Below are 18,782 nucleotides of genomic sequence, written 5' to 3'. Positions count from 1 at the left end.
AAGAAATTTCTTTATCAATAAAATGAAGAGGGTTAAAAAAGAACCAATAAATGTTATTACGTTTTTTGTTTAACGTGACAAGATGTTTTTATTTTAAATTACACAATGATTTAATTCACAATAAAGTAATTATGAAAGTGAGGTTATGTGTCTGAAAAAAATATCAAATCATACGAACTAAAATGGGGGCTATGTTTGTAAAAGAAAAGAAGGAAACAAAACTAGAGCCTACCTGGCCAGAAAAGTTTTTGAAAGCCTAAATTAAGACAGCACGAAATAAGTACAAAATGGAAGCATGTGTGCTCATCTCGTCGATCATTTCATCTTACAGCAGCGCACTATTCAGATAACAATAATTTTATATCTAGTGGTGGATATTAATTGCGCAATGTAAAAGCAAAAGATATCTAAAACGCTGACCAAAAACACCGGAGGAAGCTAACAGTACCAGCGCGTGAAAATTTGAACCGGACCTTCCGGACGGTGCCGCCGTTTTCCCACTGAACCTCTTCGTGGAGACCTTACGGTACCATAATGGTCCCGATCGTTAAAATCGCTTTGACTAATTAAACCCACTTAAGCGGTGCCGTGTCTTGTCCGACTTCCGTTTATTAACAGCGTCATTCGAGTTTCGTCACGACACAAACGTTCCAAATTTGTCGAGTCCCCCTTCCCCCCATCGACGAAAAGAAGAAGACGAAAAAAAATCCCTAATTAAATTTGTTACGACCCGCCCGCGGAAAACAATCACCGATAAATAACGTCCGCCCGGTGCCTCTTTCCACTCTCCGAAAAAAAATTTCGTCTTCCCGCCCACCGTTCAGGTGTTCGTTTTTATTGTAGTAATAATAATTCCCACACGATCCACTATTTTTAGTTGATATAATAAACGAAATTTCCACATAATATTGAGCGCGCACAGGATGTTTACGCAATTGTAATTCTGTTTAATTTTGAAATCGTTTATTATGATTTTTTCTCTCCGGCTCCGCCGTCGACGTCTTCCTCTCCGGTGTTGCTGCGTGCGGTGCGGCCTCCGCTGCCGAATCCCGCCGGGACGCGCAAATATTTGCCGTTCAATTATTTGAACGTCGCCAATTTCGACGATTTTATCGTAAATATGTTTGCCCGACCACGTTGAACAAACACGCACCGAATCAGGGCCGTACGGAGGCACTCGGGGTTCGTTTTTACGAGTGCGCCCACTCACATCCTGTCCGAGGAATGCCGGACCGCGGCGTTTACCTCCGGATAAGAGGAGCGAAAGAAAGAAAGAAGCGGTTTTGGCGTTGGACGGGTGGGCGGAAAATTACGGACGAAAGGGGCAGCGATAGGGGCCCACGCGGCCCTATTTTTGACGCCGATAAGCCATCGCGATCGCCGATCTGCTTGCCGCTTTGTTGTCTTACCGGGAAATAAATGCCAATATCGTGTCCCACCAAATTAATCATCTTCGCCCATTTTGGCGGACTGGCGCCCCACTGATAACGACTAATTGGTACCATCGATCGGACTGATTAGCTTTCGCTCTTGATTTCGCGAATTTTATCTAAAATGTCCGATTTACGCGTTGCGTGTGTACCTACGCACCAGACAAACATTCGGTCGGTATCGAAATGTCACTTATAAAAATATTTGTCTGTCAATACAAAGGATACACCCTTCAATGTCGAGTATTTGATACGATTGTAGGTCAAATGTCGTGAATCATTGCCCAAACTCTGAATTTTACGGGAACTGGATAACATAAATATTCAAATTCCAACACAAAACTATCAACATCAATACATACAACTCTGATTCCTTCTTGGAAAAAAAATGTATACTGTTCAACAAAAATACAATGAACTACGAGTACAACCGTTATCAGTTGAATCAACAGAGAAATCGCACTGGATGATTTCGTAAAATTTGTTGAATGCTGTGAACTACAAGCAATACATTCAATATCAACAATCAATCAATATCAACATATTAATAACATCAATATTTGCCTATATGAAGAGATCAGCACTAATTGATATTATTTGTTATTCTTGAAACAAAACACCGAGGAAAATATTTTCAGTTTAGTACCACAAAACCGTATCAATATCATTTTTAGTGAAATATCAACATTTTGCTGTATCACCACTTTAAAAGTTTGTAATTTTGATTTCCAAAATTATTTTATCCCAGCAAACTAAAAAAAAGTTGAATACTGCAAACACATCAACATCAATGTCAACATCATAATTTTGTGGCGAATCTGTACGTCAAAGTTGGATGAATAGTTTCGATGATTAGTGATTACACCGCAATCAACTAGGAAACGTTTTAAAATTAACACTACAAGAATCGATATCAACATCAAGAAGACATCAACTAACAAAATCAACATCATTAGTATGAACATAACCATAGAGCGACATTTTTATGATTGCAAGGCCGTTTCCTCCACGAAATTAATAATATCAGTTGACATATAATTTGATGATATTGTTGTTGGATATTTGATATTGATTATGATGATGAATATGAAACCGTGTCAACATCAATATACATATTAATACAGTAGGTATAATCAGTACTAGATGTAGGTTTTAAAAGATCTCTCAATAACGATACATCATCATCGACTGATCATTATCAACGTGTCGGTGATAAATCAAAATCTTTAATTAGAAGACATCAGACAAAAGCACAGGAAACGATGCGTTGATAAGTTGTTATCAACGCATCTATAATTACGATGATCTTCTCATTCTAACAGAGAACAGAATCAAATTTGGCGCCCAACCACGAAATCCACATTTTGGGCAAATGTCAAGCGATTTATGTGACACATGCGACCGACACACGCAAAGACATAAAGTGAGTGAGCGAAAAGGTCAGACGCGGCCGCTTTCGGGGATGCGTCCCGCGCGCTACTCGCGTGTGACGTCACGAGCGCGCGATTAAAAAAACCGCATCGAAAAAGATTCGCCGATATCGAAGGAAAAAGACTGACCGTTTCCGTCCGTTAAGTATCATCCCGCCTCCAAAAACGGCAAAGTAAACAATTGGCGCGTATGAAAATAGAATTTAATATCTGGTGAGCGCAGGAAACGCCGAATGTATTTAAATGTGATCAAGTCGGCGTAAAATATCCGGGTGAGCACACACACACACACACGCTCGTTTGTTTTTTCGAGTTTTTTTTTTTTTCAACTATCTAAAGGTAGGCTCACCGGCGACATTTCACATTCGATAAGTATTATGTCACGGTTTACTTTCTAATGTGGGGAAGGAGGGTAGAGCGGAGTTCTTGCGGCGGAAGGAACGTCGCGGTTTCTGCGATCGGCGGCAGGGCCGGGTTCGGAGGCTTCTGAGAAACAATTATTTTGCGTTTTTTCAAAAAAGATCCAGTATCAGAGAGATTTTAAAATAAACAAAAGAACAAAAAACAGATTTCCAGTGTACCTAAATTTCTAAAAAAATTAGGAAATCATTGTTAGTCTCGTTGCTACTGGAAACAAAAACAAAAATAAGTTTTTTGCGACACCCTGTATATGGCAGATTTACTCAAAAGTTAGCCAATTTCTGTTTGTCGGTTTGTTAAAAAATATGGCTTCTATGGATTCAAAAAGAAAAACAAAAACGCATTTAAAAATTGCTATAATTTAGTCGATTTTGACAATTTCCGGATGGGATTTTATGAGGCATCAGAAAACGCTGTTTTTAGAGAAAAGGCTATCAGTTTTTTTTCGAAATTTCTAATTTGAATTAGTGTCATGGTTAGTGATAAACAAAAACTCACTAAAGGTCGATTTGTTGAATGGAGAAATTACTAAATAAAAGAAATGAAAGAGGATATTTTTGAAAAAAAGGACAACGCATGAGACTCCTTTGCGCGCCTGGTTTTTTGAAGTGGTTAATTAAAAAAATGAAATAATTTGGTGGATGAGAAAGGAGATTCACGTTGAGAATGTGCCCGCCCCTGGGTCCGGCCCTGCCGCCATCTGACACGGTTCCGCCGAGAGCGTGCCAAATCGGACGACACCGCCGTTCTTCAAATCGTCAATTTCTCCTTTCGGGCGACAAAAATCGCTCCGGTCGATTTCCCCTCGGAAACGGAGGGAAAGCCGCCGTCACGACGTGGCAATCGCGAGACCTCCGCCGAAGAACCCATTCATTCATCGCTTCCATTCGCGAGGCCTTCGCGCACACACTCACTCACTCACGCACCTACCCTTGGCGTGGGGCGCCTCGACTGCCGCACGCCGCCGTCACCTCCTCATCCCTTCGGCACCAGCCGGCGAACTCGGACGGAAACCGCCCCCGTACGCGAAACGTGTACAAACTGCGCAAAAATCGCCGCCGAAACGTGCGACCGTCCGACCAGCGTCGGATTTACAACTGAGCAGCACACGCCTTCGGCCGCCTGGTGGGGCGCACTCATGAACGGGAATACGGAACGGGGGGGCTGGGCGAGGGACGGGGGACGCGCGGGACGGGTTCATTCATAATCGCACGACCTTTACGCGGCGGCGGCGGGGCCGGGGGGCCGGCCAGATCCGGTCTTACCTTGGCGTGGACGGTTGATACATCGAAAATTCTTCGAGTGCATTGTCTACGCCCCGACCTGGATGCCGTTTATGTATTTCTTTTGTTTTTTTTTGCCCTCGTCGCTCTTTTGCTTTTGGAAAATCGCACGCGCTGCGATCGATCGTCGATTTTTTTCCATAGGGTAAACAGGAAAAGTCGGCGACTTGGCGCGTTGCGTGTCACAATGCGTCAGCGCATTTTTTCTTGGGTTCGTTTATTTTTTCATTCTTTTCTTTCGACGGACGGATCGGGTTCCGATCGGCGAAAACAATGGAAGCGAATTCGGGGCCGTGCGCCAAATTGACGGTTTCCGGCCGCTGCGGAGGGAAGACCTCACCGCAAGGATCCGTCTTGGGGTCCTTCCTGTTACCGTTTCCATTTCGCGGTTTGACCGGACGATTTTCTTCAAGGGCGGAAACGCGATTACGATCGAAACAATAAACCAACAATCGTTTACTGATTATCGAGATGATAAGGAAGTGGGTGATCGAGATGGATTTTTTTTAGCTGACGTAACACCTCTCCCAATCTAAAGCCTTTATTGGAAACAAAATCCTTCTTTCCCTCCTTAAAATTGATGAAGCATTTACGAACCTTCATCGAAATAATTCCACAACAGCCAAAATGGGCAACTATCAAATTTAAAATAAGAGAACATGCTTTTTATAAAAGAAAAAAAACTGTAAACTAAGCTTCCTTTCATTTAATTCGAGTAAATTGTCGTATAAAATAATACCTGGGAAAATACGCATAATTTATGTCAACTAGATAAAAAAAATCCCGAGGTCAAAAGGTCTGAAGAAAAATATCAACACATGGATTACCCATGTGTCACTACATATTTTCATCTAAAACGAATAATCATTCAACGAGTTTTTTTTTAATTAAATCTGTGGACTTTTCGATTTGCTTACATGTATAATATAACGGGTGTTCATTTAAATGTATCCTCAAAATAGACGTTGAAGAGTCGATTGTGAACGCCCCACGGATTACAGATCACGGATCAGCTGCTTAAATCTAACCTCACTTTTTGCGTTGTTTGTGTTTTTACTTTACACACTTGACGAGGGGTGCGTTCACAATCGACTCTTCAACACCAATTTAAATGAACACCCGATTTAAAAAAATGTCTTAAAAAAATACGTGTAGCATGAAACTAACAAAAAAGACAATTTGAGTTTATTACGTCCAATTAAAATTTAAAAAACTGAGGCAAAATTTTTTTTTAATCTAAATTTCGATTATGAACAAAACCCGAAATTCTTATTTATTTTTTCCACCTCTTGAAACTTGAAACTGAAACATTTTTGCGTTCCCATATCTAATCTAGTTGGTAGAGTTTGGCACAACCAGGTATCGGGTGTTCATTTAAATTTCCGGTCAAAGTTGGTGTAGAAGAGTCGATGAACACTTCGTGAACACTTCAGCTGTTTAAATCTTACCTCGGTTTTGCGTTGTTTGTGTTTTTACACGAGCGGTGCATTCACGATCGACTCTTCAACGCCAACTTTGACCGGAAATTTAAATGAACACCCGATACAAGCAAAAAAAAATTAATAATTTTTGCCAAAATTCCAAGCAAAAAACTGTTTTATTTTGAGATCCTCAATTAAAAGAAATACATTCTTGGAAGTGTTTCTGCCAAACAGGTCGGCCTTCAATAATCACCCGGAAAAAATTGTCACTGTCATTCCAGGAAATCATAAAGATATGATACAGTCATGTGAGCCAATGCACTTCTTCTAAAAATTTGAATCTGACTTATGACCTCCGATTGCAATAAACTATGGCTTCGTTTTGGGTCGTTTTTGAACATAGACAAAATTTTGAAAAATCACAACAATCTTCAACCCCTTTTGGAACATCCCCAATGATGCTTTTAACTAAAGAAACGAAATGAAAAAAAATCCCCTTCTGCGACTCTCCAAATTTCCATAAATATTCTTTTCCGACGTGAAAAAATCTTCCTTTTCCTCGCTCAATTGCATCTTTCTAACAGAAAAAAGCCACATCTGCGAAACTAATCGACATCTGCAACCAGCGTTTCGGCGCACCTCGAAGAACTTCTTCGCCAGAAAAAATCTGAATGTCAAATTTGGCAGTTGCAAATCGCGGTGCATCAAGACGCGACCTTGAGAAATTCCGCCCGTCATCCAGATAAAAGACCACCTCGAAAGCGACATTCTCCACGCACGGTGCGGTCAGCCGGATGCGGCACCGGGTGCATCCTCCCGATGCAACGCAAAAAACCGTCGACCAAGGTGCGAGCGCACTTGCCTGACATGGAAATAATCAGACGAAATGCACCGGCAGATGCCTAATTAATAGCCAATCACGCGGCTAATTGCGCAAAACCGGTCCCGGCGTCATCGAGATCCTTCGCCAAATACCAGACGGTAAACAAGTGAATCGGGACCGGTTATGGACCAGATGATCGATTATCGAACATCGCCAGCAGAAATTATGATAATCGATGGCGGATTCGACTCGCACAGTTACGAAAAAAATTCGAGAAACCTTCTGACGCGCAAGTTCGATCGATTACAGTCGGTGTAAACAAAACATAAATCTCTTCTCGCCTCCGAGAGGAAATTATAAATTTTCGTAACGCGAGGACGGTCAGACGCAATTGCCAATTGAGCGGCACACATCATTTCTTATTAATACAATTGATTTTATCGACTTATCCCTGCACTTCCGCCAGTAATTCAATCAGTAGCGAGCGATAACTCAATCAAGATTGTTGTTTCCTCGCTGTGGCGCGGTCCTTCGAGCCGGATAGAGGCTCTCCACTGCAGAAACATCTCGCCCACTCGACCGCAACTGCAACCGTCGCAGATTCCGTTCCTCTTCGCATTTTTCTTGTTTTGAAGTTTTCTTCCCCTCGCGCGTGCGGCACCTCGGAGGCGTAGATCACGAAAAGGTCATGCACATGCTGTTCGAACGGCGATTTAGCAAATCGATCACCTGTTCGCTACATCCGCCAGACGGGGTCGATTACAATACATTAGGGACCGTAGCCGAATTGCATTATTCTAATTCGGCCCCGTCCGACGTGCCGTTGACTCCGTTTCGCTCTCCAGGTGTGCCAGATCGAGTTTCGGTCCATATAAAAATCGACTTCGCCGAAACCGACGCACGTCGGCGCCGCCGTACCCAAAATATTTACACCGCTCGATTAATCTGCGGCGGTGCCACCTGCAGGGCCAGCTCTTATAAATATAAATTCTGCAGGATGTTAAACAGCAGCAGGAAGTTCGTCGCGGAATCGTTGCGAAAGAGCTGACGGGAAGATGTGAAGGGAAAGAGGTCGCGTCCTGGAGGAGATCTGCTCGTGAAGGCGACTCGTCGCTCTTTTTATAAGGGTTTTAGGGTTTCCGTTCTAAGACGTTCAGGTGCTACCAAATCCGCTGAATCGAGAGGCCTAAAGCGTTACTTTACCAGAAGATAACGCAAGAGTGCGCGGGAGTGGTAAATCGAATACTCGAGGTCTCTCCACGTTCACTTGGTCCTTTGTCTTGCATAATTTGCATGGACGGTCTTAATCCTGCGTCCTGAATGGGCGCGTCCTTGACGTCGACCCAATTAGGGCGCGTCAACACCGACAAAGAACCCTACCTCAACCCCCGCCGACGTCGCAAATCCTCGATCGGACAATCCGGTCACGTGTCCCGAACAACAGTACACACGGTTGTTGTTTTTCTTTCCGTGTGACGATCGAAATGGCGCATCGTGCATCTCGGACAGGATGGCGGATCCGGCCTCTCTTCTTCCTCTCGCATCCTTCTTCCTCCGGCGATTCCGGGTAATTCAAGGTGAGCGATGTCGGTTTTGGCACGTCGAATTTCGCCGGCGGCCAATAAAAATTCTGATCGGTTACCGGGAAGGGTATTGTCGGGACGTGATCTCTATAAATCGGTTTCGTACGCGATTAAAAGCTCGTTTGCGAAGGATGCGTTCAAGGAAACGTCGTAAATGGCGAGCCGGCGAACAATGCGGCCGGCATTCCTGCCGGACACGCGTCCAATTGATTCTAGATGGTGGGTGAGTGTGGGAAAAGGCGCTACAGACGACCGGCTGTTCTTCTCTGGATCAAACACTCGACTCGGGATTTTCTTTTTCCTCCGCAACCCTTTCCGAACAGTTTCTTACTATACAGGGTGACTTTGAAAGATGCGCAGATATTTTAACTAATGGTAGAACTCCACAATACGGAACGATTGAGCCAATAATGTCTTATACACAAAATTGGGATACTTCCCAATGCACGAACCTTTGTAAACGTTGTGCAGCATCTTCACTATGGATATTTCTATTAAGTAATACCTACCTAATTCCTTCAAAAGAACTGTATTTTTTTCTATTTACATACTCTGCTTTACACCCACTTTTTACACGACATCACGGGCTACAGACAGTACTGAAACCAAATAATGAAGCTTGAACTGTTGAAGTTTCAACGGAACGCGGTCCCCCATCCAAACAGTAGGTAACTGCCTCCGTGACCTGTCGTTGTTAATTGTTATTATTTAGGTTTTCCCTCAGATCGGTGCTTATTTGCCGAACCGGCGGTTTCTCACGTTCCTCGGGACCTTGGGTCAAAAGTCAACATCGCGAGGTCCAAATCGCAGGTGTCGCTTCCACCTCGACTCCGGACGTGGAAACCGCCTCCGCCGGAAGGCAGCCCTCGCACTTTCCCCGTCCCTTGTCCCTGCTACCTGGTGCGCCTTCTCCGCGTCGGACCGTCCGCACGCACCGATGAAATACAGGTGCCAAGGCCGCACAAACACGTACTCTACAAATATTTACAGAAATAACTTAACGAACCGGAGCGTGTCTACGCCCATGTGCAACAGATGGAACCGGTGCTGGTACCCATAAATGGGCGACGGTCCGGTGCAGCCCGCGAAAAATCCTCCGGACCACCTTCCCGGGCCCCCCTCGAGGCCTCCATTCATCGGGGCCCGCATGAATGACGCTGTTTATCCGACGCTGCTTGACCCCATTCGCCCCGGCGGTTCGCTTGCGTAACATCCGATTTCGTAAGAGTATTGGTTTGGGTTCGCAAACAAACCGCCGCCGCGGATCGGGCCCGCTTGCGGCGATACCGCAGGGGCGGCCGGCGCGCCGCCTCTGGTGCAGCCGCGAGGATCAAGCCGGATTTGGGTGACGTAATGGGATGGGCGTAACGCGAACAGTTGAGAATTTGACATTTCACTTGGAATGTTTCACGGTCGACGATCATCACAATCAAATCGACACGAATTACTGGGAAACGCATAAATCACAAGTGAAGAATGCGTTTATGTTAATTAAGTGAGGTGATTTGTGACGTGAACACGTGACTTTTGTCATTGTTGTGGGGGGTGTGGTTTCGAATTTGTCACTGATAGGGTAGACCGGGGTCAGTTGGAGCACTGAGAACAAATCGAACATCGTTAGCGATTGTTCGAAACACAGCGAGAGTAATCGAGCGTTTTTCTTGTGCAAACCTGCTTGTCAATGTTTCGCGTTGCTTGACAGACGCTATGAAAGCTGCGATTGTGTTTCCTAAAGCAAAAGTAAGCGTTATTGACATCTTTAATACTCAAATATTTTTCTAGCTGTATAAGATATAGACACTTGATTTTTACCTCGCCTATCTTTGGATATTTAAGGATAAATTCAAGTTTAGTATTTATGTAACCTATTTTGATCGTTGAATGAAAAACAGTGTGGGGACAGTTAAAAAAAATGTCTCTTGACATGCCAATTCGCACAAAAAGTTTTTTTTTTGTTGTTTAGTTTAGGTTTTGAGATTTTGTGAAGCCAAAGAGCCAACATGTTGTGCCTTAAAGTTGTATTATGTATGTATTATTCATTGTTTTTTTTTTTATAATTTTCCACTCACTGGGCCAATCCGAGCAGGGCCATTTTGTAGACAGATGAGCGAACCTTGCGTTGATATTATTATTTGCTTTGGTCCAGCGATTACATTAAAACTAGCGTGAGTTCTCAGACAAGATGCTCAATTGACCCCAGTCTCCCCTACTACGTTACGTTATGTTAGAAATGGATAATTTCATTTCCTTTGTGGCGTAACGTAAGAAGTGAAGTGAAGGGAAAATATGCAAAAAAGGTACTTTTTTTCTTTCCAAATAAACTGATACAAAAAAGAAATAATCTACATAACATACAAGATGCAATATCTATAAAAAGAAATTAAACGAGAAGATTTATTTCGAGATAAATTTAAAGATAATAAATAAGTAATAACTCCTAATTGATCACAACAGGAAGTGATAATATAATTTATCGTGGGATAACCCCAAAATTGATATTAGTCACTTCAAAAATTGCTGTAAAAATATTTATTGCACATAAAAAAAATATGTAAGTACAATGGCAGACAAAAAATTTCGTCCACAACTGTCATTCCACTCACCTATGTTGTAAAGCACCCTTTAGGAACGAATAACCTTACTTCACATGTTGACATGTGTCAATCAAATTGTGTTCTTATGGGTGACAGTGACAAAATTTCAAATTTTATTTTGCAAACGTCAATCATAATGACAATAAACTACACGCAATTTTTGTGAAATGACAGGAAAAGGGTGGACGAAATTTTTTGCCCGGAATAGTACAGTTGGTTGCAAAAAAAACAGGAACTGTCAGAATAAAATTGACACATTTTTACAATTTTTTCAGTGTGAAACCTTCTTACGAGAGATAGGTTAGAATTATTGTAAAAATTCAGTGACACTTTTAACGGATGACTTAAGATTTTCACTTAGGGTTGGCTATGGATCATTATTTGTTTTCCGTTGCACCTTAGACACTGACAAGTTTGACATTTCAATAAATGTTTTTTCTCTTAATTTGGTTATGTTTCAATTGTACTGACTCACATTTGTCGTTCGTTCTTGCGCGTGTCTAAAGTAACAGAAAAAATAAAAAGTCGTTCAAAGCCAACTCCAAGTGAAAATTTTATTAGTCACCCGTTAGAAATCATTTGATAGATATTGTCAAGCAGACAATTAATTGTCAAATGGACAAAACCAAATTTACATTAGGAAAATTTTCTTTTCTCGTTTTTTTTTCGCAACCAAATGTATATTAGATTTCAAAATGAGAATGCACACCGGCCTTTAGACGTAGTTACAAAAAAGTATAAATATCGATTTTGACAGTTTGATGTTATGATCTTGTAGCCTGACGATTTTAAAATCGGTAACGAGATATAAATCCGTGCAAGCGGCAACTTCCATTAAAACTTTCATTTGCTCGATCCGAACAGTTTCCCCACTTTTAATAAAATCGTGAGACTGAGAGCGTTTCCCGCAATAAAAACAAAACTTCCTGGAGTGTTTTGTTCGTCTTTGATCCACGTCGAAAGCAGTTTTTTAATTTTTCCATAACTGGATTCCTCTCCTTGACAATTGTCTTTGGACAAAGTAACGAATAACGTATTGCGCCATTTTTAATTATTCTATGCAGCGTTGGTGTGGTAAATTAAAGCATGGAGCATCACCAACAGCTCTTTCTTCACTTCCACTTTGGTTGTCACCGTCTGTTTTAACATCAAAAGTCATATTGTACCGTCTTTTCATAGCATTGAACAACTTTCCTCCTGACGAAGGAACAATAAAATTTTACCGAATTTATTTTCACATCGCCTTTTCACTCACGAAAACAATACAGAACGTGGAGACACAATCGACTCCGCAAACCTATTGTTCTAGAAAATGTTACTGTGTATTGCTTACAATTCATTTGTTATTCAATCAATATTTAGATTTCTGTAGCAAATTTTCTACAAAGAGGAGACAGAAAAAATGTAAGAGAAAAATAAATGTTGCACCGAAAAAGAACAAGAACACAACAACAAAAAATGGAATTTAGTGTCCAGATTGTTTCGTCTAGTTCTTGGGCTTCTTCTAGCGCATCCGTAACGTATCGATTGTGGAAAACGCCTCTAGAGAATGATTCATATTTCCGCAACATTATACGTAACGCAATCATCGGAAAATTCTCTTCTGACTCAACTTAACATCGTAAACCGTTCCCCAGGTACGGAACTAACGTAAAGTAAGTAATACAAAGGAGAAAATTTAAGGAAAAAGGAAAGAGTGCGCCACTCAGACAAAGCTGAGCTATGAATAGAAACTGCACGACGGGTTATCGAAAATTTGAAAATAAAGAAAATTTCCTAAATTCTGTTTGTCTTGTCTAATTGAAATTTCAGTCTGCTCGTTTAGAACTGTCACAAGCTGAGACAAGATGGTCGACTATGTAGTTGTAAAAAATAGTTTAGATATGAAACTAGAAAAAAGGAGATGAAAGTATGCAAATACAATTGAATGTGCTGTTTTGGCTTTCGATGTGGGTTTGGGGGTCCCGACCTGGGTGTGATCTCGCGATTTGCGATTTTTTCGGTCTCCCCCGGGGGTGGGATTCGCCCCCGGCGCCCCAATTCTTCACCCCTTACCTTGACAGCACAGCGCGACGAAATCGTCCTCCTTCTGCTGGGCCACGTCCCACCTGAGCAACCACGAGCCGTCCTCGTTCTGGTTGGCGAATATCCTGTCTCCCGTGGCATTGTTGGTCCTCTTGAGCAGGTTGTGAGTGTTGGCAGCGGCGTCCTCCGGCTCTTCGTTGCTGATCGTCTCGAGGTAAATCGGCTTCTCCTTGGCGGGATTGCACTTTAGGAACTGGCAGGCGTTGTTATCGTCAGGACTGGCGGTTATATCACAATTGATTTCGTCGATATCTTCGGTGGTTGTGTCCATCTCCCGTTTGCCCATCACCATTCCAGAGTCATGTCGGCGCTATCATCTCACGTTGCCATGGCGACAGACAACCAGGCGACAGGGGCCGGACGTCCAGGCACCATCTTCGGGAGAGCCACATAACATAATAAACGGTCACAGCATCGTTCCTGGCTAGATTTCCTCCGGGGGTGGCTGTCACGGGCGACTGCGACGGCTCACGATCGCGGGGCGACACGCGCGGCTGCACTAAATTGACGTTAAATACATCGACTCGAGGGGGTTTCGCTGCTGATCACAAATTCCACTGATATTATTTCCAACAAATTGTATACAACAGCTGATTTGACAGCGAATTGTAATGCGGATTCATTTTGACAAGTGAGAGGGCGCTTGCGCGCCGAGCGAAATCCATACCGAACACTATCCATAACGCGGTGCGGTCAACTGGCGTTTATGTCAAAATGACACTTTACATTATTTATTACTGCGACACGTATTTATCGATGGCTCCGAGAGTTCCACACGCAGTAAGTACTCTTCTCAAATTATTCCCCTCACCAAGTTAAATCTTTAGAGACCATGCAATGCGTACTCCAACAAGGTACTGATCGGAAACTGGTTTGACGAGCGTGTCAATGCAGTACCGCGAGTACTGCAACTAGAAATTCCTACCACCCTGTATACAGAGCTGTACGACTGTAAACCGTACTCTAAAGTTCCCATCGACGCTGTGTGGGACCAACGCATGGACAGAGAAGTACCAAATCGAAGCAAATCCACCAGAAAATTACAATTTTCTTCTAGGGAGGAATTGTATTTTCACAAGACCTCCGCGAGCCCCCCAATTTCTTCGACAACTACTCCAGCACCTACGATTTGTCCTACAACCATTTTCCCAAATGCTACAATCGTAATATTCCCAGGATTCTGAATTTTAGAGAAGGGTACCACGAACCCATAGAGGAGTACCTTCCGAGTTTTGTAAATTCCCAGTATAATAGCTACTTTGTTTAACTTGTAAAATGTGACACTTTTAAGGGAAACATAACGAACTTTGGGCTTTTGGATTACAAAAAGGAAAAATGGAATTTTGAGAAAGAAGGTGTTCATAAAATTTCTTCTTCTGTTTACAAAGAAGAGTTTAAAGCACCTGAGCCAGCCGATTACAAGTTTAAAAGATACGTACTGCAATTGTAGTACTACAGCCACTTTAGTGATCGCTTATTCTAATTCACACGTTTTAGAGAAAAGTCAAGTGTAGCGAAAGAAATTAATTTTCTAGATCTCGAACGTAAACGTAAGCGTAGCGGTACTAATCCGTCGACGATACTGATGGTGCGGAAGGAAAAGTACTGCAATCCGATCACGTGGGAGTGTACTCCAGACATACAAAAAAGCCAGAAGTGTGCCTAAATAGGAATGAAACTCAGTAACTGTACAAAGTCTAATTTAATGTATTTTTTATTTATTATTAATAACAAAATAGATCTTTAATCTCTCGTGGTCCATATGAGCCAGTTTCCCTACTTTCCTTCCTTCATTGTAATTGTAATCAAGTCGGGCGACTATATTTTTTGACAGTTTTGATTTTTGTCGTTTTTGTTCGTTAGATGGATAGCAGAATCCAGTACGATGTACGTGGTAGAATACGACATTTTCACAGCTTAAGAGTCATTTCCAGAGACCCAGCAGATACTCCAATCGAGTGTTGGTAGGATCTTGGGTCAATGACCGCGCCCAACATACTCCCGACAAACTAACGAAACCGCAGTACACCACATCCTATAAAGACAATTTCGGGTTAAAGGTGGTGAAGCATAATCCTAACATAGTTTGGGACCAGATAATGAAAACAGAAGTACAATGTGTTGTAAATAATAATGTAGAGTACCTACTGATCAAATCCTCGTCTAGGACAGCAATTTTATATCAGACGTGGGCAACAAGGATTCTCCCAATTTCTTGGAAAACTTCTCGAGTTTGTACGACTTGTCCTACAACCACTTCCCCAAATGTTACAAGAGTAACATCCCCAGGATATACCGATTTTTGAAAGATTACCACGAACCCCTCGACGACTATCTGCCGAGTTTTGTAAATTTATCGAAATCAAGTCGAATCAAATCTTAACGATGATTTAAGGGCAACGTCACGAAATCTGGTCTTGTGGAACAGAAACGCGAGGAGTGGAAATACGACCAAAACAATCCTCGTTCGACGGATCCCACTAGCTATCGGTGCCAATTTCAAGCTCCTGCTACCAGCGATTACGACTTTAAACGATTCGTACATCCTTTGTAGATAGCTCGTCGTTATGTACTAATTTAGACAGTTAATTGCTTGTTTTAGGACGAACTGGAACGCGCTCGGACAAGTTAATTTATTGAGTTTTGAAATGCTTCCAAAACAGAGAAAACATCAAGGCGATTTTGGACCATCCACACTTGTCGCGGCGCACAAGGAGAAGTATTGCAATCCAATCACGGGGGAGTGTACTCCAGACTTAAAAAACAAACCTAACCAAAGAAGATAGTTGATGCTGAATCGTACCAAAAGATTAACCTTATTTTATTTTTGTACTGTATGTTTATTTTGTATTGTAGAAATAAAGTTTTTTGTTAATGTGTAAAAATTGACACGTTTCTCCAGATCAATCAAAATCCATACTAATACCACATGCCGTACTTTCAAATGCCAACATGTTTGACAGTTTTGTTTTGACAATAGTATTATGTCCATCCATATCAATCAAAATCCATACTAGTACCTTCATAACCCAAACAAACTGTCAAAACTGACAGTTTTGTTTTGACAATAGTATATTGTGTACTTTTTTTTTACTTTTTGTTCTTTTTTGTTTCTGAAATGACCCAAAGAATCGAATACGACGTACGTAGCACGCGACTCGTCTTCCCAATTTTCCGATTATTTTCCAGAAACCTAACCGTTACTGCGACAAAGTACTGGTCGGATCTTGGGTAACCGACCGTATCAATAGTTCCCCGGTACAGACCGAGGATTACCCCAAATCCTCCACTTACGCCGACAGTTACGACCGCAAACCCTTGTCGCGGATCGATCCTTCCGTGGTCTGGGACCAAAAACTAAACTCTGAAGTATCTTTCACCTTTTCCTTGGCAGCAAAGTCAACGTTCCCTTCCAGGAGAGCAACTGCAACTTCATCTCGCAGATTCGTCGCAACGATTTGCCCAACTATTTCGAAAACTTCACGAGCACCTACGACTTGTCCTACAACCATTTCCCCAAGTGTTTCAAAGGCCATATAAACAGGACTCTCAGGTTCAGACAGGGTTACCACGAGCCCACCGAAGACTATATTCCCAGTTTCGTGAGTAGGTTCTGGTTTTGTCAAGTTTTTACTGAATTTTGGCCAAAGGGGAACATGACCAATTACGGCTTGATAGACGACAAGAAGCAACAGTGGGAATGCGAAGTGCAGGACCCGCGCAAAAATAATTCCACGCATTACAAGGACACGTTCATGGCGCCTGACGCCAAAGACTACGCTTTCAGGCGATTTGCGACTCCTAAGTAGAATGCGCAACTGTTGTAATGTCTTTATATTACAGAATTGTTATTTTAGAGCGAATTCGTCGGTACTGAATACCGTCACTTTAGAGAGTACTTGTCTGAAACTGAGAGACAGACCCGTCTTTGGAGTCACTCCGGCGTTCAGTTTAGTACAGGTGCCCAGACCCAGCACGTGGAACCCCATCACGTGGGAGTGCATTCCTGAGACGCCACCGACTCCGTGTCCCAAGAAATGTACTTAGAACCAATATATCGTATAGATTCACAAGAAATGTGTTTCTTTTCTCGTAAACTGCCGAACCAATTTAAACTTCCCGCCAGAAATGCCACCTTTTGGGGGTTAATTCGAATCAATTTTAAAGCTGAGTAAAATCTTGGAGTGCGATGGCACGAAATGGACGCCAAAAATGTCGATTTGAGGAGATTTCAAAGTGATGAGCGCGAATTCTGGAGAAAATATTTCGAAGAAATTCGATTCGACAGTAAATCGTTACGCGGTTCTTGTGGATCAACGCGCTTGCGCCGCGAGCGGGATCCAGACAAAACAAAATCCATAACTGTCAGTTATCAAATCTCAAAGTTTGTTTTTTAGTAGTGCACACTGCGCAGAGATATCAAGTGATTTTTCGAAAGTTTAATGCGCAATTGGTATGTGCTGTCGCTGATTGTATTTTCCACCAATTTTGCATTCCAGAAACCGACAAAGATGTATTCAAACAAAACACTGATTGGAAATTGGTTTGCTGACCGTGGAAATACACTAGCGCCAACAGTGCTAGCCGAGTTTCCTTCTATTGTGTACCCAGAAGTGTACAATTGCAAAGCATTCTCCGAAATTCCCATGGATGACGAGTACTTTGCAAATTTTGTATGTTCTAGTAATTTTTTTAGCGTGAGATAACGACACTTTTAAGGGCAACATAACAAAATATGGGGTTATGGATGATAAAATGATAGAATGGGACTTTGACAAAAAATCTACGCGTCCAATTTATTCATCTGTTTATAAACACGATTTTAAAGCACCTAAAGCAGCCGATTATGTGTTTAAAAGATACGTAACGGAATCGCATTATTCGCACCAATGAACTAAAGTTGGTCATTGCCTGTTAAACTAACTACGGTGTTAATGGTACAGAAAAAAAGAACCCTTATCCAGTTACATGGGAGAAGCTAATGCATAAAACCTCGAAATGTGCAAAACGTAGGAGGAAGGCCACAGTACAGTTATCCAAGTCTAATTTTACCTATTTTTCTAAGTGTTAATAATGAAAAATACAATATTCTTTTCAAGAATGCCTTTTTTTCGTGATCGTATGAGTCAGTTTCTCTACTTTTTTACCACAATGGGCAATAAAGTAAGTCCCCAGTATTTTTTTAGTTCAGGACAATAATTTCGCAGTGCTCCACCGTTGCCTTGATCTACCGAAACAATTCATGTCTCTGTAATCTCACATTTTTTACATTTTTCACAACAGTGAATCAGGAGCGGCTAAATACCAAAGTGTATTCCATCAACTGCGCATGCCTCGACAAGTGCCTTAAGGCGGCCACACACAGAGGGAAGAATGTGCAGTTAAAAGCAAAAGTGTACACGCTTGTCCCGTACTTTCTGTGAGTACACACACCCAATGTAGTCTTGTGACACACACACTTGTGCAGCAAACGTTCATTGTGATGGTGACCAAAAAGGAAATTTGTCTGATAACAGTGGCGTACCCTTGTATTGTATTCACGAGACATATTTCGTAAATCGGACAAAATACGGCCGCCACTGAATTTTAACCGAAGCATGCAGAGACTTGTGGCCACGTGTTATCCCCGCGCGGGTTTGAATGTGCACGCCAAAAATTAAGACAGTTTTGATTCCAACTGACTTGAATGCGCGTGCCATATTCTTCCCCACAC

At 42.1% G+C, this 18,782-nt stretch overlaps 3 protein-coding genes and 1 long non-coding RNA gene across 9 annotated transcripts in view; 3 read left to right on the top strand and 1 right to left on the bottom strand.

Moving 5' to 3' along the window:
- Hecw (Hecw ubiquitin protein ligase) overlaps positions 1-13,361 on the bottom strand; it is a 32,697-nt gene extending 19,336 nt beyond the window's left edge. For 3 of the 5 annotated variants that reach the window (XM_069041263.1, XM_069041264.1, XM_069041266.1), the window contains exon 1: positions 13,040-13,361. In XM_069041263.1, coding sequence (XP_068897364.1) covers positions 13,040-13,361 — 322 coding nt within the window. Of the gene's footprint in view, positions 1-4,206; positions 4,386-13,039 lie in introns of those variants that run through there. The other 2 variants (XM_069041268.1, XM_069041267.1) reach the window with 2 other exon arrangements.
- Positions 13,362-13,706: 345 nt separating this feature from the next.
- On the top strand, positions 13,707-15,954 carry LOC138125814 (uncharacterized). Of its 2 annotated transcripts, none has more exons than XM_069041348.1 (8): positions 13,707-13,849; positions 13,897-14,079; positions 14,127-14,303; positions 14,361-14,956; positions 15,004-15,180; positions 15,237-15,416; positions 15,465-15,608; positions 15,672-15,954. In XM_069041348.1, the coding sequence occupies exons 4-8, from the start codon at positions 14,933-14,935 to the stop codon at positions 15,699-15,701; spliced, it is 555 nt and encodes a 184-aa protein (XP_068897449.1). In that variant the 5' UTR covers positions 13,707-13,849; positions 13,897-14,079; positions 14,127-14,303; positions 14,361-14,932; the 3' UTR covers positions 15,702-15,954. The 2 variants fall into 2 exon arrangements, with proteins under 2 accessions (XP_068897449.1, XP_068897448.1); XM_069041347.1 differs by having other exon boundaries at positions 15,465-15,619.
- A 128-nt stretch (positions 15,955-16,082) lies between these two features.
- Positions 16,083-17,157, top strand: LOC138125813 (uncharacterized). Its single transcript, XM_069041346.1, has 5 exons — positions 16,083-16,211; positions 16,259-16,438; positions 16,486-16,671; positions 16,720-16,874; positions 16,927-17,157. Exons 1-5 carry the CDS (start codon positions 16,188-16,190, stop codon positions 17,114-17,116), a joined length of 735 nt encoding a protein of 244 aa, XP_068897447.1. The 5' UTR covers positions 16,083-16,187; the 3' UTR covers positions 17,117-17,157.
- Positions 17,158-17,417: 260 nt separating this feature from the next.
- LOC138125831 (uncharacterized) lies at positions 17,418-18,170 on the top strand. Its single transcript, XR_011157528.1, has 3 exons — positions 17,418-17,522; positions 17,569-17,742; positions 17,789-18,170. It is a non-coding gene; the product is annotated as an uncharacterized lncRNA (long non-coding RNA).
- The last annotated feature ends 612 nt before the right edge of the window (positions 18,171-18,782 follow it).

This window comes from Tenebrio molitor, chromosome 3 (genome assembly GCF_963966145.1).
Source record: "Tenebrio molitor chromosome 3, icTenMoli1.1, whole genome shotgun sequence".
NCBI lineage: Eukaryota > Metazoa > Arthropoda > Insecta > Coleoptera > Tenebrionidae > Tenebrio > Tenebrio molitor.
The sequence above is the reverse complement of the archived record's forward strand: the minus strand, read 5'-3'. Positions and strand labels throughout refer to the sequence as shown.